The sequence below is a fragment of the Sylvia atricapilla genome, chromosome 3 (assembly GCF_009819655.1).
Source record: "Sylvia atricapilla isolate bSylAtr1 chromosome 3, bSylAtr1.pri, whole genome shotgun sequence".
NCBI classification, from domain to species: Eukaryota; Metazoa; Chordata; class Aves; order Passeriformes; family Sylviidae; genus Sylvia; species Sylvia atricapilla.
This window is the reverse complement of record NC_089142.1, coordinates 64581300-64605775: the sequence shown is the minus strand read 5'-3', so window position 1 is coordinate 64605775 and position 24476 is coordinate 64581300. Positions and strand designations below refer to the sequence as shown.

Sequence of the window (24476 nt, the reverse complement as noted above, 5' to 3'; positions counted from 1 at the left end):
TATTTACCCACCATTTTCCTTCTGCTTTAGCAGAGGTATCTGCCAGGCATTTGAAAATTTTAATCATGCTTGAGCTGTCAGAAACTTAGTCTGTGCAGTAAAAACACATTTGCAGAACCTGTTGGGCGGGAGAACCCCCCTGCACTCCCATGGACTCCACTGTGCTGCTAATGCCAGGGCATGGAGTTTGTGCAGAAATTGTGGCAAATTGCAGATAGACAGGGTGTTGGGTGCTGTACATTTTAAACTTTAGACATCTCTCTTGAAAAGACAGGTGAATGAACAAAGGAAATGCAGGAGGCCAGAGGTGGAAAAACATCCTTATGAGAGAACAAATTCTTTCTTCTAATGAGAGGCTTTGTCACTGAGCCATGAACTTCAGAAAATAATGATGAGTGGTCATAGTTATCTACTAAGAGTAGAATTCACTTTAAATTGATAACAGGAGCAGTTAGAGTGAAAAAAAAAAGCTCTCTCTAGAAGAGCACAGCATGCACCCATCTCTCTTTGCAGCAGGAATGAGAATATCATCATCCTCTCCGTAGAATTACAGAGTTCTTGTAAGTGTAAGGTGAGACTCAGAGAAAATAGTCACATAACAACTCAAGATGCCCTTCCTTAACAGTTCTTATTTTCTCTCATCCTGATACAGTGCTTTAAAGAACAAAATGTGTAATAAAAATATTCATGATTTAAGGTACTTTGATTCATTCACTTACTAGTTCCATAGAAATTTATCTATTCAGAATAACAAATAGAGATGTTAGCAATTGTAATCGATTGGAGACATGTCAGTGCTTTCCAGAAGCTGACATTCCTGTCACAAAGTTGCAGAAAAAAAATTAAAAGTTAGCAATTGTTTGCTGTCACAAAAGGTGCCTTTGCAAAATTAGTTTTAAAATGCAGCTTCCTGTTGTAGGCATGCCCATGGTTCAAATATATTCTGTTCTGGTTCTTTTTTTAGAATCACTTCTTAGAAATTGCAGAGGGGCACCCCGAGACCCAGATGAACCACACACTGAGAACAGTGTTGTCTGAGACCATGAAAAGAGTTCTCTTTCCTTTTTGGTTTTTCTAGCATTTTAATTTTTTCCCCTGCAGTTTCAGGGTTTGGCCCGCACTAGTTGAAATGTATGCTTACACAAAGGCCTGCAAAGAAGTCTTATCTCAATATTCTTTTGAGGACAGACATGAAGACTGAATCGTACAAGGCCTGTCTATGTGATCCTTGACTGAATTTTTAAGAAAATCAGTGTTCTGCCTTAGCAGTCTACCTTATGTATGTAGACTTGTCAAAGCCACGGATGTTAATTTGTGTGCTGGTAGAGAAATGTCTTAAAGTAATGTCACCTGACCTGAAGACGGTAGGCTTGTTAAAGTTCAAAGCCCATCGAAGTTCTTCACCCAAAATCTCATAGAAACTGAACAAAAATGCTGTGAGGTCGATTATTCCTTTAGTATTTCCAACCCAGCCAAAATGTAATGTAACTTTCTTTGGGACTCTTTGCTACGACCAAAAATGTTACTTTTCCATTAGCCTACTGCTTGCTCTTAAAGGCAAGAAATTACAGCAGAACTCTGTAGCTCCAGCAATGGAAACTGTTCAATTTCCTGCTAATTTCATTAAACAAGCAGAGCTTCATCTCTATAGGAAAATGCACTGAACATCAGCTAGGCCATAGCTAGCCATAGCATTCCTCAGCGAGCTGAGGAAACTGTCTTATTGACTCAAACTGCACATATTGACTCAAACTGCACACACACACACACACACACACATTTCAAATGTCATTTTTTCACTGCCCTGGTGAAAATCCTCATTCTCTCCTGCTGCATATGGCTGCTGTGCAGGTGCAGTGAAGTAGAAGCATTAGATACTTCATGAGAGTGGTGGGTGTTACATTTACATTGTGGGACTGAATTTGGAAAGGAGCCTTTAAATTAGTATTCATTAGTTTCAGATAGCAAAGATTATGCAGATTTAGGCAAAGCTGACAGTGGATGTTTCCACATCTTTCAGTGGGTTTGTACAGCCTGAAAGCATCTCACGTAGTGCTGCTCAAGAATGTCTAAGATGGTAGTTAATGAACTGTGGTAAGCTAGAAGTAAATATTCAGATACGGGCACCATAGTGCGTAGCTCAATGAATTTGACCACAATTATTATATAATTATGGTGGTAATGAGTGGTTTCTGAGTTTTCACTTCACAAAGCATACTTATGTACTGCTAGTAGTTTCTTGCTGAGGATTTAGTTTAATTAGTTGAGCTTAAACCTAGCTTGCTATGAAAAGCAAATGTTTTAGTATGTTATTGTCTTTCTGAGTTAAGACTGGGAAAGTATGAATTTACAATCAGAAAACATGCTGAAAGCTAGAGTGTTCTTGAGTAATATCTACAGAATAGTTTTCTGCTGAAAGCCTGTCTAGATGGGGGGTTTTCTGCCTTGATACTATTGAACTAATAGCATTTAAGTCTGATTTGTTTATTGAATAACTGTTATTTATAACAGATAACTTGTTGAAAATACTTCACTGAAACCCCTCCACAAGAAAACCAAGCCAAAACAAACAAAAAACCTTGAAAAACCCCTTTAAATAGCACCACCAAACAAACAAAACAGCAACAACTAAACAAAAACAAAAACAAAAAAACCCTCCCTGAAAAAATCACCCCTCTCAAAAAAAAAAAAAAAAAAACCAACCCCAAAAGAACCCCAACATCAAAGCACAAACTCAAAAAACGTGGGTGATTCTAATGGGATTTTACATGTTATTCTAAATTACCCCCAGCATTCAAATAGGTATGTCCTTTCTGTACAACTTATCCTAAAATTGTGATCCTTCTAGAGACTTTTGTTCTTGGTCACTAGGGGTCAGTGATTCAGCTCTAGGATAGGACACTTCAAGTTTGGTAGGTAAGTTCTTGGTGTAGCCAGGGGAAATTGAATCAACTGAATGCTTCTCTAAGCTCCACTGGCTTACAGCTTTGGCTGTAATGAGAGCCGAGACAGGTAGCTCACATGCAAATGCTTACATTTAGGTATTACATATAGGGAATTTTCTCTCAGCCTTTAGGTTCTGCTAGACTCTGGTGATATTAGTTTGTGATGGCCTGATCTAGATCTAGCTCGGGGTTTCTCAATGTACAAGGCAAAATTTGGCCTCTCCAAGGACAAAGGAATACATATTCTGTGCTTACCTTTGATTACAGCAGAACACAGTACTTTAGTGCCAGTGAAAGAAGCTGAGGACAAGGAAGGCTGAGGAAGGCTGGTAGGACTTGCCAGGCCATGCAGAGGGGTGGAAGCTCTGGGAGAAGCAGACGTGAAGGACGGAGAGCTCAGAGGGTGGTACAGGCTGCTTCTGCTCCCCAGGCTGACCTCCCCAGGTGTGTTTTGTAAGGCTGGAATGGGTCCATGGGGGCCCTCACCTCACTGACAGTACAAGAGAAACCCACATCTTAGCTTGTAAGTCCACTCCCTTCACCAGGATGCCTTTATTTCTTATGTTCCCCAAACCAGAGCAGCCAGGAGCACCCTTGTAGGCCCAGACCCAGCAGGCATGGCCAGCCTGGCTGTGCTGCCAGCAGCCAGCAGCTCTGACAGCATAAACAAACCAAGGAGAGGGCAGGCAAAGGCAGCTTGTGATGCTTTATCCAATCCCTTCCCATAGTGGTCGCGGGGAGAGGGAACAGTCTTTCCTTCATCCATCTTATGCCTGAGTTTCAGAGGAAAGTCGGTACAGCAGGACCCAGCACTGAGACCCAACACAATACACAGCTTCTTTGCCCCACTTTTGCCCAACACCTTAAAAAGCTGGGTTGTTTTTGGTTTTTTTTTATATTTTGGCAAAAAAAATTCAGTAAAGCTCAGGGGATCTGAACATTTGCTGTTTAGCTGTTTGCTATGATGGTAAAAAAAGAATAGGAGAAAGTAAAATAAAGCAAAAGGAAGGATGAAACTCACCTCTGTTATGTCTGTCTGCCATTTATGTCTCATGAAGTAGTTGTTAGAAATTCAACCATGATTTTGATATCTCTCCTAATACTTAGTATGTGTAACTGTTGGCCACAATTTTGAGCAGTTTCCTGATTCCGCATAGATGGTGTTCTCCTTCCATGTGTTAAAGCATTAAGGAAACTTCTCTATTATGTTGGAGGCTATTAGTTTTTGTATTATGTGGGCTGGGAGGGGGATGGGGGGTACTTTGGTGTTTTAATCACTAATGAATTACATCTTAAAACAGCCTTCTGCTTTTCTTTTGGTCTCCCTCCCCAGCACAGAATAATACTGCAGTAGTTTCCACCCTTTGGTTGTTAGGGATGAACAATGTTTGATGTAGGCTGGAGCTTCTGAGAACTGCTTCTTTAATGTTATTTGAAAAATTACTGTTTGACAGATAAATATTTTTCCAAGTAGGCTGTGCTACCCTTGGTAGGTTGTTATGGACAGCATGAAGCTGTTAGGAGTGAATTACTCTGCTCAGTCACAGCGTGGTCATTTGTGGCTGCAGCTGTTCCCATTTAACTGTCTCTGAGTTGTTCTGTCCTGATTTTCCGTGGGATCTTCAGGAATAACTGAGCATCATCTGCTGGGACAGCAGAGCCCTCAAAACTCCCTATTAATCTCCCTGAGAAGTTCACCCAATAGTGTAAATGGTACTGGTTATTTTATGACGTGAAGATTTGGCTACAGAGAAGAGAACACAAACCAACTTACTCTTAATTACTTTTTAAAGGGAAGCAGATTTTCTTTATAGTGATAATCAATGGGACTTGTGTTTGGAAGAAAGACAAATTATTCAAAATGAAACCAAATCTGCCCAGGGCAGATTTCCAGTGGATCTTATTTCTTAGTAAGTTCACTTACACTTTTCCTAAGTAGTTCCTGAATGTTCTTTAGTAAGTGCGAATTAAATAGAAACCTGCACCAAAAAAAAAAAAAAAAAAAAAAAAATCAAGGTCTAAATTAGTGTTAGGAAAAATTTTAAAGGGAGCAGTCCAATTGTGTCCACCACTAAGTTCTTCCTACCTTTTATTTTCCATGTCTAAATGGCATTATGGGACACCCTCATATGTATTTCTTTCTGAATCTTGAACTTCCTAGTTAGGGGTCAGTGACTACTCAGTGACTTTAACTAGACTTGTCAAATGTGAAAATGCAGGACATAGCTTGGGTCTGTAGGTTTTGAGAAGACACTCTTAGCAAGTCTGTTGTCAACATCACCATAAGGAGCTGCCTGAGTCACACCCACGGAGAAGCTGTACTTACAGTCTGTGTTCCTGTACCCACCATGTTCAGGTCAGTCTCAGTCCAGGACAGCTCCTTTGAAGAGAAAATGCTTATACTTCATCTCTTTTGGGTCCAGTGGCTCACAGTATACAGCCAGGACGCTTCAACTCTGTGCTGCTCTGCCAGCTTCCCATGCCATGCACCAGTGTGCCATGCTCCTTCATCCAACACAAGACTGGTGTGGGAGGCAGCCTCATTTCCAACATCAGCTTCTCCTCCAGGCTTACAGCTGGAAAGGGAGGCAGCTCGAGGCCTGTCCTCTTTCCGGCAGTTTTCAGGCTGCAGGTCCTAAGCCCAGTTTTGGCATGTAATCCTAAGAAATGACTTTTATGAAGATTAACTTTGGATTTCTTAGCTTCATACTGAAGCTGTATGAATTGAAAACATCACATTATCAAGTTTCCAAGTAGAGTGACAGATTGTTCCAGCCTGTCCTATGCCATTGTCAGATCAGAAAATTGAATTCTTCACTCCTCACGATGTTTCCTTAGGTGCAAAAAGAAATACAGATTCTTCATAACTAGAAATGAATAATGTCAATTTTGTAATGACAAGATACTTCAAAATCACAGCCTCATGTCCTTTAGAATTTGTTTTTCTTCAGCAGTTTCCTCTGTTAGAACATGTTTACAGTAGGTACGCTTTTAAACTAAAATTTATAAAAGGATTCAAAGAAAGAAAACAGGAAAATTACCTTGACATTCGGTGACAGCTGTAATATCATGTAAATCATTACTAATGGAGACCAATTATGGAGGCTCAGAGTCAACTGTAATAGATTTTTCACACAAAGAAGGAAGGATGTTGGACCTACTTCAGAGCTGTGAAGAAGTAATTACATATCATCTTTCGTACCTGACAAATGAGATATTTTTAAAGATGTCACACTAGCCGTCACATGCTCAAGAACATCATGTTCTAGGCAGTGGGGTGTTTTGTTTGCATTTACATCTTTTAGAGCAGCCATCTGTACGGCAGCATCTATGTGCCTGCTACGTATTTTGGGTGTGCATGTGCATTGCCATTTCATTTTTTGCAGTTGTTTGGTAACCTGCTGAGTACATTGCAGCCATTTAGTGTCCATGTGGCTCACAGTATATATGCTGACTGCTGTCCTGCCTCAGCCAATGGTCAAGTTCTTTGTCAAAGTGACTTCTTTTCTAATTATCCGTGGGACCTCCTCAGGACAAATACATCCCATACAGGAAAGACATAATTTTTTTTACAGTGATATTTATACTGACATCTGAGAGGATTTAATGCAATCTAGCAATCTGAGGTTCAAAAGTCTCATAAGAGATAATTATTTATAGGTGATGAAGGTGGAATAGATTCTAGATGAATGTGCCCTTACTGCAAGGGCATAGTGCTGTGTGCTCCTGGTTCTTCTGTTAATTTTCATCTGATTTTTCACTCTGTATTAGCATTTCCCTTAGTTATGAGTAGGTTTTAGTTAATGCCTCTTGTCTCCCGCCTCTGCCATACAGCTGGTGGAGCATTACTGTGGGGCAGTGTGCATTGACCTGATAGATGGAAGGCTGCAGTTGCACCTACAACTAGATTCACCTTGTATTTGGGACCAAGAGGAAAAATGAAGTGGCACTAGGACGTGGCCTGTTTGTGAACTGGAGCCCAGACTCAAGAGCTGCTTTTCCATTAAATTGAGTTAGGAGAATCCCAGAAATCAGGTCCATCTCTGCCCCTTAATGTGTATGTTGTTGTGATGTTTTGTGTCACAGAAACACAGAGCTATGTTGCAGAGTCATTTGAAGATCGGAGTACAAATACGGAAACTTTCAATTTCAACATTAATTTACTTTAAAACAAGACACTTTCGTGGATCATGGCTTCTCATTTGTTTGTCTGTTGCAGTCATCTGGGCACAGCACTTACCTGCTTGTTGCAGAGATTTCAGGTACTGAAAACCTGAGGTGCCATCCTGTTCTCCACCTTTGTTCTGAAGTGCAGAAGTCTCCTGGAGACCAAAACACCTTCATGTAAACTAAATGTTCTACTTAATAATAGGGTGAAGGATAAGCAGTGTTTGATGTGAAGGAGTTTGGACTTAATGGCTTCTCAGAAGTCAGTTTCAGTTTCCAGCATCAGTTTCCCATGTGTGAAATGGACTTTATATTTAAGAGCTGCATAAGAATGATCTGAGCCTACTTTACCTTCATGCCTTGCTTGCATTAACTGGAAAAGTCTGGTGTTCTGCTTGTGTTTTGGACTGGTCAGGTTTGGTCTGACCACTTGCAGAAGGTTTTGCGAAGGAAAGCCACTTGTAGCAATACTAGTTGAAAAACTAGTTTGTGACCTTTACCACTAGTCACATAAAAATTCTTTGGTGTTTCTTGAAGACATAACAAGGGCAGAGCATATATGTTTTCTTTCAGTTAAACCCCAAACATCTGTTTTTCCAGCCAGAATAGAAGTATAAACAAGAGAATGGAAGGACAGTTTATTTTCCCTTTTTTGTCAAACTCTTTCATCTTAGGATCTTACTGGTAAATAAAGTTTTTGGAAAGGGTCATGTTTCTGAAATAATTGCAATGTTTAAACCTTTGTTTCCCTTGATAAAATAATTTACACAGACACCATTTTGACTGCCTTACCAATTCACTGCGGTGGGAGCCATCACAACTTAAAAATCTTTAAAATATGTTTAAATATATCTTTAGGTACATAAACATGTATTTTGCATGTCTGTAAATATTCTATTTATATTTATATTAAATATTCTATTTTCTAAAATTTCTATTTCCCCTTTCTTTTTACTTTGCTTTTTTTTCCCCTTTTTTTTCAGGCACCTGGTTATCCAGATCCTGTACTAGTCTGATATAATTCATGACCAGCTTTGCCACTTGTTGTTTTGTCAGTATAACTTTTAGAGAAATTGTGGATCATTGCCGTCTATTAATAGGCTACTTTAGTGAAATTAGTCTCTGGCAAGTATAAAATTATGCTGGTCTCTCAGAGTAGTTGCCCAAAGCCAATTGAAAAGGACTGCTTGGGTGAGGAGAGGTTAAACATTCTTTGTCACCAAGCTAGGCTGAATTTCCACTGAGCATCTAGCAAGGAATATAGAAAAAATTCCTTTTAGGAAAAAAAAAATTGAGGTAAGGTGAGACCTTGCATTTCTACTGTGTTTCTAGGTTTTTCAGTTTGTAAAAGGAATGTCTAAGCTGGTTAATTAACATGGCAGGAGCCTCCACAGTGTCTGCAGCTACAGCAGGACAACATCTGTCTGCAGTAATTAGGCAGGAACTTGCACACTGAAGGACTGCTCACAGATGGAGCCGATGGCTTGCCAGGCAGATGATGTAGGAATGTTTATACAAACCCACTTTTACTCTTAAAAACAATAGCAAGCACATATCGTTGGCAGTCTTTGGGTGTGAAACTAATTATGATAAATCTGAAATGTGAAGTGCCTGGTGTTTTGAAAAAAAATTATATCGGCAAGGGAAACCCATTCATTCATACTGATGTGACAGAAAAAGACAAGGTCTTATTGATTGTTTATTATACAATGTAAAATAGTAAAAAGCCTTTGAAGAATGGGTAGAGATGAAGCTTTCTTGGATGTGCAGAATAGCTTTCAATAAAATAAATCTATTTCACACCTGTCCTATTTATTACTGTTGATAAGATTAGGCAATTAAGATTGTTAAAGAATTTTTTTCAGAATCAATTAAATATGTAAGACTGTTTTGTTCAGGGACTACGATATTCTTCAAGAACTGGGATATGAAATCATCTGAAGATATTTGAAGGTGTCCTATGCTGTAGGAGGGTTTTCCCAGTATGTTTATTTTTACTGTATGTAATGTTAATATCTATAGAAAATTTCTCATTGCACTGCCTGCGCCAGTATTGATCAGCTGACACAAAATTCCATGTGAGCAAAAATTTTCTTGATTTCAACTGAAAATGTGGTAAGACAGCACATAAAATCTCAGAGAAAATAAATGAAGAAAAGACACTTGGGTGAAACACATAGGAAAGATGTAGAATAGCTGGCTTTGATCTCCCCTGGCTCCCTCCACCCTCTCATAAATGTAGTGAAAACATTTGTACTCTATGACTACTGTTTTTTTTTATGATTATGCACATTTTCTGAGGATTGTAAGTAATGCTACAAAGGTTGTTGGCCAAGGTGCTTCTTTTTCCAGTACTTTGTAGCTGTGAAAGAAACTCAGAAAGAAAGAAAGAAACCTCTGTACTTCTCTGGTTTAGCTATATATGCTCTTCTTTGAGAAACTCATTTTATAGAGAAAGAAAATCTGATATGCTACCTTTTATATCTGCTAGACAAGGTATTGCAGAAATCAAGTTAATGATTTGCTAAAACCCAATTAAGTTTATCCATTCTTCACTAATATCTGGATATTAGTGAATAAGGAAGTATTTTTCCTTTTTATGTATTATGTTGAGGATGAATACAGGGATTACTTCTTACTAAGTTACCTATATTTCATTTTAGAAAGTCTATAGTAACTTCAATTTCTTCCACTTTCTGTCTGTTGCACTTCAGATATTTACCTGACTACGGGGAAGAAAAATGTAAGTGAATTTTTGGGTCTAGTTTTTGAAAAGTGTTTTGGTCTCCGCTGAATTTCCTCACAGCCTGACATGAGTATCCTAGGAGTGCTGGGTGTCACTGCTTGCTTTTAGGAGATGGAGTTCTTAGACTGTTGGATCAAGGTCTTTGAATGCATGTGATTTTTTACAAGTTGTAACTTCCAACTCAGTTTCTGATCTGAAATTTCAAGACTCCTCATTAATATGCAAACAGGATAGCATATCCTTTTAGTAGTGGTAGGATCCTGCTTGCCTGTTTTCACCCTTCACCAGTGCCAACAACTTTGATTTTTCACTCACCACAGTGGTTCCTGAAGTATCTGAATGCAGATGCAGTAATTCAGTTTCTGAAAATGAAAAATTTGGGAACAGTGGCTGCTGCCTCTGCCCCACGGGCCTGAGGGTGTGCTGCATCAGCTGTTCCTTCTGTGGAAGGCTCGGGACAACCTGTTCTTTTCTTCTTGTTACTCCCAACGCCTCCCCAGACCAACACACTGACTTTTCTGGGATCCCCAGTGACGATGTCAGTTACTGAGATTGGGAAGTGACATCACAGAGGTGATCAAGGAATGGGAAAGTGACTAGGTCACCCCCAGAATCCCTTTCCCATTTGCATAGTGGAAATTATTTTCCCCTTTTATTATACAAATGGAAAGTCAGTTCAGGAAGATCAGATTTGTCTTTTCAGGTGGAAAAGCAGGGCAGGCTGCTCCTTTGTGTGGCCACTACCTCCACTGGCCTTTATGCACGAGATCTCTCGGTGTCCAGGGCTGATGGGACACCTGGAGATGGGCCAGCAGATCTCAGAGCAACTGCAGGAACCAACACAGGGACTGAAGACACTCCGTAGTTGATATCTGAGATCTAGGAAAAACTATTCTTCCTATATCTAGGGGAAAGAACTCAACAAACGTTTGCAGAGCTTTATCTCATAAAGACTGAGAGAACAGGAACATCTCATACTGAAACAACTAATCTGAAGTATGAGCTCACAGCTGCAGTGTACTAAACAAGATGGTGCTGGCAGAATATTTATTTTTCTCTATACCAATCCCTTCCTGTTGCAATGGATTGTGTTGCATTCTGGAGAGAGAATTACTCAGCTGTTTGGTATTGGGGAGGAATAAAACAGGTGGCTCACTTTAAGGTAAACTGGAATATACGTCCTTTGTTAAAACATTGGGCACACTTCTGTCAGCTGGTAGAATTTTAATCAATGTTTTTCATCATATAGTTGATATAGGATCTGTGTTTGAATAGCTGTGTGTGAATGCAGTGTACATTACCTTGCTACACTTGCGTGGGAACTACTGGAGTACAGTGTTTTTCCCAGTAATGTACATCTGGTATTAGAGCCTGCTCCAACACATTAGTCAGTTCTACAACTATAGACAGAATTTTATTACATTCTTCAGTAATGTGATAATGATGAGCTGATTCTTAAAAATCTTCATGACCTTTCTCATCAGTGTAGAACCAAATTAAAATCTAAACTTTTTCAAAATTTCCAAGTGTTTAGGTAAGTGTTTCACTGGTTCAGTCAGTCAGCCAAATATTTGAGTAAAGAAGGTTCTTGGAAGTTTTCTAGCAGAGTTTCAGGACTGCTTTTCTGTAATAATTTAAAACCTAATTTGCAGAACGTTTGCATTAGATATCATTTAAAAGTAGAGTCTAGCTAGTTACGATTATTTTCATACAGGTCTTGATTTTTATTTGCTGATCTCTAGCTTCTGAATATACTGTTAAGGTAGATTCTAGGAGAAACAAAACCTTTTTCCAAATACTGCTTCAGGTTACACTCAATGTTTATTCAAGCTGATCTGTTATGAAGAAAAAGATAGTTACCTTACTGTTTTTTCTGTTACATCTTTCAATTCCCAGAACAACTAAACCCCCCCACCAAATGCAAAACAAAAAGCAAAAAACTCCCCAACTTTGCTTAGTATGAATTGCACAAGAGTATGAGTCGAGAAATACTTTATATGTGTCTTCACATGCACATGCCAAAAGGTCTCTGCCAGAGCTATTCTCTAGTGGAATTTACAGGGGGTTGTGAAGAGCAAACACTGAAGAGCTGCCTTGCTCTTTGTCCTTTAAAGTACTATCTGAGGAGGAGCCTGAGGAGCTGGATTGCTCAGAAAAAGGATCTGTTTAATATCTAAGACAGAACTCTTGGGCTGCTAAGTTGTAATTGAAAGGTAAATTTTGAGACAAAACAAAATTAAATTACTGTTTGCGTAGTTTACTGTTCCTTTGGGATTTATAAAAACATCTCCAGTGTTCTTTGCCTCCACCCAAAAAACTATCTTTGTTGAATTACAAGTTTGAGACTGCTGTTTTCTCTTCTTTCTGAAAGACTTGAGCAACTACTTGAATTCCCTAAGAGTATGTTAAAATACAGGAGACAAAAGCCTCAGCTTCTGTTTTTAGTCCTGGTTGTGGAGAAAGGCAGTGTTGCAGTGCATGCTGTCTGTCAGAGGACCAGGCATTTCTCGTGAAAAAACGTCTGAAAAGTTGTTCATACTTCTGATGCTGAAGTTTTGTTGTTTTTCTGTATTAACTAAAAACAGGGATGAAATGCATGGGGCTTTTAGTGGAAACTTCAAATATAAAGTTAACCTTACAGTTAAAAACTTTTATTTGCAAATGGTGCTTCTTAAAGGATGAAGTCATTGGAAGATATAAAATAGGAAGATAGTACTGTGCGTCTTGGCTTCCAGAAAGGGTATGCTGCCAGCCTGCTTTGGGTTGCCAGCATCCCAAAAAAGCTTCCTTGCTGGCTCCCTTCACAGTGGTTTGCCTGTATTTGCCTCCTGGTTCTTGATGCTGACACAGTAAATAAAATTTTGGCAAGGTTTATGCCACAATGGGCCTGAATTGCAGATAGTCTGTAGGTGTAGCTCCAGTGTAGTTGTTCGTAAATGGAGACTGCTGAGTTGGGCCAGTTAGCAGATTGAATAATTTGTACAGTTTTTACAATGTTAATTGATGGTTTTGTCCATTCATGGTGGGTTTGGAAGATTATTAATCAAATATGTATTGTTGCAAATGTTGAGCAGTGAATCTGAAAACCAGATTTTTTTCCTGACTTCTTGTGGAAGTAGGTAGAGTAGGAGGAAGCAGGAGAATGCTTTCTCTCCGCTGATCTGTCTGTCCTCCTCAGCAAGGGGCCCGGCGGAATCTATTTATTTCCAGGGCAAGACAGGATTTCCTTCTCTTCAGGTATGCTTGGCGTTTCCTCACAAAGGGCAGTGTTCAGTGCAGGTCTCTTATGGGACACTGTTGTTTGTCAAAGTGAAAGCAACAGTCAGGGTACATCATCATGGGTTGAGGGAAGAAGATGGTGATGTAAAAGGTCCTTGGGAGGGGGTCCTGTTATGGTAAGCCATGCTTAACCCTCTCTGCGTAGCTTGCGAGTTGCCCTTCCATCCAGATGATGAAGTTTTGCGGTTTCTGGAATAAAGAGCTGGAGTGGAACCCCATATTCGTCCAAAGAAGTTGGGTAGAGGCTGCCTGGCAGCAGCTTGCACATTTGCTGGGCTCAGTGAAGCTCTGGTTGCCAGCACATTGTTTGGGAAAGAGGCCCAGATGCCACTTGCTCCTGATGCTGCTTTGTGTCATGGTCAGGGCTCAGCCATCCCAGGAGACACAAATCCCGGTTCTGGGGAAATAACCAGACTTTGCCCGTGGGAAACACCTAATTAGATGGGTTTATCAGGTGTTTTGTAATTACAGAAATATGTAGATAATTATTTTCCTTTGAGCCAGCTTGTGCTTACCTCTCTTAAGAGTGTGCCGTGAAGAAAAAAGGTAAACTGCTATTTAATTGTACTTTAGATATTTAAGGCAACTGAATTTGCTAAATTATAGCCAGATTAGCATTCTGCATTTGATTATTTGGGTGTGGTGGTTTTTGGTGGGATATTTTTGGCTTGATTTTTTTTTTTTTTTAAGATCCAATGGATTATTTGAAAAATACAGTATGGAAAACAGGAAGAGAAAAGAATTTTCCAACCAGTAGATCAGTTAAGCTCAGCTTCCACTTGGTGCAGCTTTGTGTTTGTGTCTAGCATCAAAATGTAACAGGTTGCATTCTGAATAGCTATGTTACATACATATGCTATCTTTTTATTAAAATAAAACTTTATTATTAAGAAGTATTGCATGATAAGATGTAGACTAGCCTAGGACTAGCTCAGGAAATACTCATCTTGAATAAACAAATAACGCCAAGGTTACCTTACTGCAAAAAAACAGTGCTTATTTTTGACAAAGTTCTCTTGCCTTATTGATCACGGAGTAATTCACTGAGTTACGGAGGTATTTATATGTTCCATAGAGATAATGGACCAATTTTAAAAATAAGAAAGAAGATTTGCAGTTATTTACCATAGATACTTTTTTTGAATTGAAAAGATAGGGAAGAATTTATTGTAATGTATAATGTACAAAAATAATTCAAATTATTAACCTCAAGACATCTGTTCCTGCAGTCTCCCATATACATAAAGCTTTTAATCAGAGCAAAGCTTCAGGTGGCGAGTAAAGTTTTTCTTCTGCAGGACATAAGGCACCTCCCTGTGCTGCCAGCACTTCCTTCTCCTCCTTCTCCCTGTCATTGTCCTCTCCAGCCATGAAGACCCTTGGGGTAGCCCCATGGGGAAGAATAAATGGCCGGTGTGGCTGGGCTGGTTGTTAGACCAGTATTCCAGCCTCAGGAGAGGCAGTGAGCAGAGGGGAGGCTAAATTAGTGCTGGGTCAGAGGCGAGGAAGAAAAGGGTCCCATAAGAGTTAGGGATGCATGTGTGTGTATATATATTTATGTATGTATGTATGTGTGTATACATAATGCAGAGAAGAGTCAGAAAAAAGGAGATGGAGACATGCAGAGACTGACAAGGACGGATCATCCTGGGTCAACACACAAGACTGAGACAAATTAAGTTTATTGTGTCTCACTCATCTCCAGTGTTGGCTTTGTACTGATGCACTTAAAGGGTTGTGCAAGCACCGTGTGTTAAGTACAGTGAGACAGACTGAATCAGCAGAGACTCAATCTCCTTGTGTGAGGCAAATGGCAGCCGTGTAATTTTAGTGCAAAACCAGAGGGGAGCAAATTCAGAGGGTCTTGTGCTTTTCCTGTTTGGCTCCACAGGCTGCCGTTCTGTCAAAGCTGTTGATAGACTTGAGGTTTTGGCTAATGTTAGGTGTTTCAAAAGTAGTCAATGGCAATTGCTGTATTACTACTTATGGTCTTAAACATGTGCCTTTTGTAGTTTAATGGGAAAGACAGGGTGGAGAAATCTCGTGGGCAAAGCTGTGAAAATAGAGGGAAATTTTCTTAAGTGTCACATTAAAGAGTTGAAAGCAAATTTTGATTTAATGGCACGAGTAAAGCCCTCTGCATTCATTTTCTATTGTGTTGTCCAACTTCACTGTTGGTTGTAAAAAAAGCAAAGATAATTAGTGTTTAAACTGTGATAATGTAGAAACCAGGACCAGAACTGCAGGTAGAAAATGCTGTTGAACTGCTGAGGCCCTGCGTTAGAGAATTCACTGTCTACTCAGAACAAACAAAACACAGAAGTGGAAAACTGAGGCATGGAAAGAAAACAGTTTGTTTCAAAAGAAACCAGGAAATGACCTCAGGGCTTATGATTATCATCCTGCATGTTATTTCCAAGCATGCCCTCTCTTTCTCAGAAACAAAAGATCTTAATACCAAATTATTGAAAATAATAGCAATGGCTGTGCTAAGTTTATATGGATTGTAATATCACCCGTTTTCTGCTTGCCAATATAATAGTGCCTCAGCAGAAAATGAGAATGATACCTTGTGGCTCAGTCAGTGCAACCCATTATGTAAGTACACTTACATGTAAGTTCTTGAAGAACTTGTAGAACAAAATAAAAAGTTAATTGAACAGATCCCTTAACAAATATTATTGGTGGGTGAGAAATGCGAATGCAGAACAGTAAGGCAGACTTGGTTGAATAAGTGCTTGACAATTAGCTCAGCTTTCTGCAGAAAAAGGATCTGTTTTTCAACTGCAAAACCCTCACTGGTGGATTCAAGGAGTCCAATTGTGTTCTCACAGTAGAAGCATTTAAAGCATTGACAATGTTCAAATCAGAAATCCATACAATAAAATAAAATGGAGATGTTTAAAGGAATTCAGTTTGAAGTTACAATACATAAGCAAATAGAAAAGGGTCTCTGAAAGAGTATCTATATCTGGAATGTTATTACAGTTAAGAAAATGTAATTTATATTTGGGTAACTTAGGGTTTTGGTGTATTCATGAGAGAAGAAAATCCTTGTCTTTGGGGCATGACAACAGAAGTAGCTTCACCTGTTGCTCTGTGCATAGAGATTTGAATTCTGTACCTGTTTTTGGTATTGGTCTTAGAAAAATCCTTTTGTTCTTTTTCTTTTATACAAAATGAAAGGCTAATGACTTGGAATTGGGTGTGTAGCTGTCTTAAAAGTTTGTTATTAAGTACATGTTTATTTCAGTAGTTGAGAGTCTAGCTGAAGACTAGAGTAAAAACAATTCAAATTGAATAAGTAATAATGTTCTTTTATTTATGCTGTTATTTATTTGGGAGAAGGATGGATGTAGCATGACAGTAGGATATTATGTTCAAAGTTACCATGGTAATGCAACCTACTACCTGTTGCTAAGACTGTGCTGTTGCTGTTACTACTTTTATTACAGCTCTTAACATTACTGGATGTATCCTTTAGTTTTTAAGGTGTTTGTTACAATTCAGTTTCATTTTTAGGAAAACCAGTAAGTTTTGCCACTTGGCAGCAGGGTTCTATGGTAATAGCAATGATAGCAATGCAAGAACCTGATTCTGCTGACATGGCTTCTGTCCTCTAATGCAGAGAAATTTACAAGCTATCAAACCATTTTGGAAGGCAAGATTATCAGTTCAATGCCCTATCTATATTAATATCCACTTTTCCTGTAAAGTCTGCAATCAGTATTTGGAGATAGAAATGGCCTACTGATAACACCATGCAAAGCTCAAGATACAAACAGGTGGTTCCTAGCATTAGAACTTGGAATGGTTGGTTATATCCACTTTACTAAAAGGATACTGTCTGCTTCAGAGTGTCCCAGGACCTCTGTTACTGCACCAACCCTGCTGAGTAGCAAGAGTATGGTAAGCCTCAAGTCAGCCAGAGTGCTTCCATTTGAGATCACAGCAGTGAGAGTCTCAAAATACCATCAGTTGTATGCAACTGTTCTCCCAGACTTTTCTTTTCCTCTATTGCTAGTGACTTCAGCCCCTCTAGAAAGTAGATGGCTTGCTCTTTACAGTTCACTGCAAGAAAAATATTTACCAAAGCCAAGATGGTTGTCTAAATCATGCCTTTCAAGTATGGAGGTAGTGAAAGATTACTTCTGTCTTCTGCACTTAAAATGGTGTATTTATACTAATCTCCATTCTCTCTTGTTGCATTCTTTTTTTCAAAACCTCTCTCCTGGTTTTAGTTCAGTAACTCCCTATCCTTTCCTGCTAGATAACACTTGTCTATCGTTTTATCTGCATGTGAAAGCCATTGGCTGAATTTTGCAAAAGTTTTACTGGCAAGCTCCTTCCTATATCTGAATCTCTCATGTCTTCAAAAGGAAAAGTCCCTGATTAAGCAGGCTGTGAAAATTGCCTGTTCTTATGTCCCTCTCTGTCTTCATGTCCTGTGGTTTAGCACTTTATGTAAAGTTTTATATAAACTTCCATATTTTATCTAGAAAATACTGAAAGTTAAGTAGATATGATGCAGTAGAATCAAAGAGATAAGTTATTGTGTTTTATCCAGAACAGTACTCCAATGGCTATTGCATAACAAGTGCTGGGTTTTTTTTAACTGAGCTATGAGATAATATTACACTGTACAAGTATACACAGTATGAGTTTTGAGGGTGTGCCTACACTGGTGTGAACTGAAGGTGTATGTATCTGTTCTGTTTGTTACCAGATAGTCGCGGTGAAAGGCACACTCACAGGTAAGGGCTTTGGGGTGGTCTCAGTTTTCTGAATACAGTCCTCACAGGTGAGGTCTTGGATTCTTCCTCCCTCCATGCTCTGCTTATAATAATGGCACCTAATTTAGGAAAAGAAGGGTCTTAGACTCCATCTGCATCAAAGACAGAAACGTATTTCTTTGAAAATCTCTTTAAGCATTAGTCACTGGGTGGAGGCACCTACTTCACTCATTTAGGCCTACGTGTGTGTGAAATACATTTGACCTTAAGGCAATAATTCGTAGCCCATTATCAAACTCAAAAACAAGTGAAAGAATTGCCAGTGCAATATAATACATTGACGTTTTGGAAACCTGTATTTGTTAGCTCACATGACAGATAGTCGATGTCTGCCCAATCTGGCCACTTTTTCAGTCAAATGTTAGTGTAGCAGGCTCTACATTTGCTCATGCAAGAGCAAACAGATCTGTGAAGAGGAAGTGTGTGTACTGCTTCAATATCTGAGCTTCTGATGGCTGATGTTATCTGATTCACAATGGCATTTTTCTCATCCTCTTGGTTTTCACTTGTCTGCAAGAACTTTTTCCAAAGTCTGCACACTGGAAGAGCTTTGCCTCAAGATCCGTCAGTTCCGTCTTTTCACCAGAGTCACTGGTGTCATATGATATGGTTAAAGAGAGGATTTCTAGGGTGTAAAATACTGTAAAATACTCATTTAACTTGTTCATTTGTCCGAATGGACAGTGGCTATTAAAGGCATGCCTGTGGATCCTTCAGTCTTCCTCTATATCCAGCTAAGACATACCAGGAGAATTCCAGCATTGGGAAGGGTTTTACGAACAGATTGTCAACTTCTCTTTCCCACATTTTACTGATTGGCACAAGAAATGGTGATAGTACTGTTTGGGAGGCCAAGATACAACTGTGGTGTGGATTTTGGTCAGTAAAGGAGGGCAGAAGTTAGAGCTAGCAGGTGCAGTAAAGAAGTCCCAGTAGTTCTTAGTGGACATAAGAACTACCATTCACTGCACTTCAAAATACTAAGAAAACAGAGGATGTGTGAAATGCCTCATCTGCAGCTAGAAAAGGAATTTTTAATAGCTGAATTTCAAGTAATGGACCGGTAGTAAATAAATAAAAACAATTCATTCACAGGGTAGGACCACTACAAGGGAAATTATTTATTTTCTGTGTAAAAAAAAAATATACAAAACTGAATTACAGTTTCTACATAATCATTTTATCCTCTTTTTGTAAAAAAGGAGTACCAGCAATTAATTCCTTTGCACAGAGCATTTTGAAACAAAACTTCAGAATACACTGGATGAAATCAATACTTACGAGCTCATTAGGACTGCTAGCAGAAATAGTAGAACCATCCAGCATGCAGCACAGAAAATCTTACATTTTGGAATGTTTTCATGCTTAAAAATTCAGTGCTTAAAAATGAATGAAGTGAGGTGGGTGCTTCAGTTTCTCCTCCTGCAAAGGGGCATTGTCCTGAGTCTGTAACCCTTAATCAATCTCTCTCTGTCTGTTCAGAGGAAATGGTTTTGTTCAGAAGATCTGATGCACATGAAAAATCTTTACAAAATGCCTTCTACAAACAAGAGTTTACGGTAACACTTACAGCACAAATAAAACAGAATGAAAATCACCATGAACAAGCATTAGATCTCTTCAAATAAAAATATAATTTCAGTAATTCTGGTACTCACGTTTAACACACCTTTTCACTTAAGTTTGCTACTTTTGCAGAGCAACGCTTCTGTCTTTTAGAAAGCTTTCCACTAAAACCAGATTGATGCTTAAAACATCGTCAGATCCTCTTCTTTCAGGTCAGAAATCCCAAGCCTTTTCATAACTGAAATAGTGGAGGAGCCATGGGCTCCATGGAGCCCACAAGAGGCCTTACTACTGCTGCTTGGTTTTCCATGAAAAACTGTCAGCCACTGCAGTATGTACCCTGAACAGTCAACTTAAGAAATACTGGAATGAAGATTGTAAGAAGGCTTGACTGGAATTAATACTTATAACCTCTTGTGAATTTGCCGTGGTATTCCCAATTTACCACATGGAGCTGTGTACTAAATAGAATCAATACTTCGGTGGTTCATCCTAACTTCTGCTGGATTAAGCTACTCTGTTGTTTTGGCACAGCTATGGCCCTATTTTCTCTCCTAATTTGTTGTGCTTGCTCAGCGAAATTGAATCATACTCTGTTTCAGGCAAGTTTTGGAGAAGTTGTTTTCCTCGGTGCAGATGGCTCTTTCCTCCAGATGTGAAAGGCAGTTAAGAGCTACTTCATTTTTTTCTTAACCCTTCTGAACCATCTTGAAGTGTCCTTGATGCTATGGCTGCAGTAGTGCCGTGGTTCTTGTCCTATAGTGATTTTCTGTCGTGCATGTCAGTCACAGCCCAGGCTCCTTATAGAGGGTGCTTTGGTTTATTTGGTTTGTGTTCTTGTCTGTTTCAACAAGGACAAAGTAAAATTCAGGAGCACAACAGTCCTTGGTAGATGTCCCTGCTGGAAGCTCCTGTGGCAGCTTGGTGCCAGTGAGGGTGCAGACCGTGGTGTTTGCAGCTGCAGATACTCCAGCCTTGCATCTTCAGCCCAGAGGAGTCAAGGAGAACCTGTACCCTGACCATTTCCCTTCACCCTTCTTGTTCCATTTGGGAACACAATGAGCTGTCAAAATTTCCTGCCTTGTTACCACAGAATTCCTTCCTTTTGCTCTAAAAAGGATTATTTATCTAAAACTTCTAATTGCATAAATTGTCAGAATGACTGCTTAGCTTGATTTTTAAGGTGGAGACAAAGAGATGTAAAGGTCTGGTGGACTGATGAAAGCCAGCCTTGAAGTCATCTGCCAAAGCAAAAAATAACATTGAGTGTCTTGACATGAATGGCCCTTGCCTCTTGGAAATTTAAAACCTATGTGATAAGTGGTATATTTGGTGCAATCCCTGTTCTTAGTCTCTCTGTTGAATGTATTTTGATTAAAAGTAATAGGGCAGTATATAAATATTTTTCAAACACGTGAGCCAAGAAAAAATGGAGGAAGGGAGGTGTGGTCCTTTTTGCCCACCACCACTTCCTAACTAATCTTTCTCTAATGATGTAGAGGGAGACTAGGTGGCACCTGGAGAAGTATTTTGAAATAACAGATTCATGAGGTAGAGCTGCTTGATAACATCTTTGACTCATCAGAAACTTGCCTTCCCTCAGGATAAAGTTAATAATCATGTAAGAATATAAAGATTTTAGTGACTTTTCCTAAGTCAGCAGGGATGCAGATTTACTCTGCATACAGATTCCTGTAGTGCTAGAGATAACCCAAAATTGTATTGTCAGTAAAAAATGTAAAATTACAGAGATAGCCAGTTGGAATCATCACTAATTTGTCATTAGTTCAGTTCCTGGGCTTTGCTAGTTCGGTAAAACTCATTCACATTTCTTACTAATTGCACCAATAGCTCCATTGCTTTCCTTCTCTTTGCTGAAATTGCTTTGAATAGTGTACATAACCATCTAATTTGGCTAGTCTGTAGTTCTGTATGAGACAGCAGCACCATGGGAGGAAGCTGGGCTAACAGGAACATCCAGGTATCTGGGCCACAGAGCAGTTGGGACAGAAAAGGTCACAGCAGTGAACTTAATATAAAAAGCTGGAGCTGTTAATACCTGGTATCTGCCAGCATTGTGTTGTCCTAAAGTATCAGTAGTGCTCTTCTGTGTCAAGATCATCAATAAAAATACTTTATGACCATTCCCAGCATGAATTTTCTAAATATCATGAAGATCATGGAGTAGTTGTTCCCAAGCAGAAGTTTCCTTTCAGCGCACCGTGTTTTCTTCCTGTTTTTCATCTTCAGTTCTTGTATCTTGCCTTGTTTTGTATGTTTAACAAGGTCCATATGGTCGAATTGCACTACACTGTTGCTTTCCTTTCCTTTTGTCTAACAGTTAGCTGTATCTTGTATGGTCTACTTTTGGTAGGTCTACCTTATGTTTTCTTCAGTGTTACAGTTGTCTACCTACCTTTAGTGTTCTCTTCCTCAAAAATTTGGGTCATACTATTGAGATCAGCGTTAGGTAATCTTTTTGATACATCACTGTATATGGTTTTCTCCTTTGATTTGATAGATGTATTATTTCATGCCTAGAAAGAATATCTATCTTGCTGGTTTTATAGTATCATATGCTTTGGGTGTTTTTTCAGATTTTTGGAGTCTGAAATTTATTTTTTTTTTTCCAATTTCTCTGCTCAAATAGTCACAAGTGACATGTTTATCAGTGTGTAAGGCAGGGGATTACTTGCAGATTCCTGTTAATTCATTGGTGCCTGCAGAAAAACAAAAGCGTCAGTCAAGGCATGCTCTGAATTCTCACCCGTTCTTAATTTGCTGATGCCTGTATTAGTAGCAGGCTCAAGCCTGCCTGATTTTTTTGAGTTTATATAATGTGTACCATATGCTTGCCGTTCTTACTGTTTCTGCACACGTGAGCCAATCTGATGGGGTTACCTGTGGCAGAGAGCAATGCTTTTAAGTCTGGGTGCTGCTTCATGGGCTCTGGCTTGTGGGTGCTGATGAATCTTGCGTCGGTGTTCTACAAACTCTCCAGCTATTTGCTCCACCCTTCTGCTCTTCAGCACGAGGATGGCAGGGGGATGGGTGCATCCACCTTCACTGCCACAATTTCACTGCATGTAATTTTAAACTGCTGATGAAGGTAGACCCATGCCATTACCATACCTTTGAAGTGGAACAGCTGAAGAGCAGGTAGAGGTTTGTACCTCCTGCCCCTGCTATCAGGAGGGGTAAGTGGGGTCAACAACAGCTTGAGTTGTTTTGGACTGGTCCCTTAGAGTGGTTGGCAAGCAGGAGCCGAGAGCAGGGAACACGTGTTCTGTCTTTGGGCACAAAAAAGCAAAGTGAAAGTAAGGATGAGAGAACCTAGATTTATATTTATAATCAAAAGTGACTGTGTTTGAAATATTCTTAATTTGCATGCACTCTCTTGTGTCTTTCGTATCTCTAAGGACCCCTACAGGGCACGGAAGTTTTTCTCCACCTCAGATATTCAACTTAATAATTCTACTTGGCTTTCTTCCCTCAAACATAACTGTAAGCACATTTTAAGTGAACATTAGATACAAAAAAAATAAATTTAACTAGGTCCTTCTTTTATGCTACTAGATGTTTTCTTGTTTTTAAACACAAGCAGTAGAAGCTAGCACTAGCAGCCAAATTCTTAAATTATTGTTGTTTAGATTAGTCAGATGCTATATTTGTATCCCAGAGGAAATGCAATTCAAACTAACTAAAAATTTATTGCAAACTTTGAGAGGACTACCATGTGAGCTGTGTAAGGATGTGCAGTTGGTATGCTTTCAACACTGTGGTCTGTTTCTGTAGAAGGGGAATTAGTATGGTGAAGAACTAGAGTACTCTAACCAGAATGTCAAAGTCTCCAAGCTTCCTCTTATTTAAGAATTTTTAATATTTTGGTCTTCTCTGTAAAGAAACAATTACATTGCACTACAAGATCATTAAAATTATGAAAACATAAAAATTACATCTGCTTTCCCACTACTTCCTGTCTACTTGGCTAGAGGTTTTGTTAACTAACTCATCCTGAGAAGCATTTTTCTCCATAAATTAGTTTTGCCTATTTCAATATTACATGGTAAGTAAAGAACTAGTCAGTGTGATTTGGACGGCAGTACTAGTTCTTAGTATTGTGTTGGCACTTCATCATCTTTAAATACACATATTAATGCTCCAGAGTAATACTTATCTGAGAACATCAGGTTTTCACTTACATAAAACAGCTGCAATGTTTGAGGAGAAGGCTTGCATTTTCCAGAGTGCTCAAAGAGCAGAAAGTAAAACAAAAACAAACAAACAAACCACCCAAGTATAAAAACATCTTCATACTTTTTGGAGGGGATTTTTTCGTCAGCTAATGATTTTGGGACCACTCCCACAACTTTGGAGGTCAGTTGGTTTGTGGACCTAGTCCAGGATTGGGACCTTTGTATGAGACTTTGACTTGTATGTGAAGCCATGACAGTCAGAGTCTACCTCTTCTTGCTTGAGAAAAAAAAGGCAGATGTCTGCACTGTTTCTGAAGCAATGAGAGTCTGCTTGCTGGGCAAGAATTTGTTCAATAGGATAATGTTGTGGTTTAATGCCAGGCAGCAGTGAAGGGTTTTTTGTGTCTTTGTTCTGATAAGAGGATCAGCTGTACTGCTTTACCCAATTACCCAGGGATGTCATGGGAGATGATTTTTTGGACCTCAGTTTTCCCACTGGAGAAGTGTAATGTCGTCACTTTGTATTAAAAAATAGATCTAGATCAAAACAGCAGAGAAAGGCAGCTGCCCCTTCTAATGTCTCTGGGGGTTTTGTGTTTTGCAGGAGATGCACGGGTGAGAGGTCAGACAGGGGTTGTCTCCGAGCGCCGCGGCTCCTACCCGTTTATAGACTTCCGTCTTCTTAACAGTAAGTGCAACCCTTCCTTCAGGTCTGTATTTAAATAAATAATAAAAAAAAAATCTCTGTTGAAAGTATATGAACCAAATGGCTTCATCTCATACA

At 39.2% G+C, this 24476-nt stretch overlaps 1 protein-coding gene across 3 annotated transcripts in view; it reads left to right on the top strand.

Moving 5' to 3' along the window:
- Nucleotides 1–24476, top strand: part of PDE7B (phosphodiesterase 7B) — a 169751-nt gene that overhangs the window by 107857 nt on the left and 37418 nt on the right. For all 3 annotated transcript variants that reach the window (XM_066315617.1, XM_066315618.1, XM_066315616.1), the window contains one exon: nt 24297–24380. In XM_066315617.1, coding sequence (XP_066171714.1) covers nt 24297–24380 — 84 coding nt within the window. The remainder of the gene's footprint in view (nt 1–24296; nt 24381–24476) is intronic.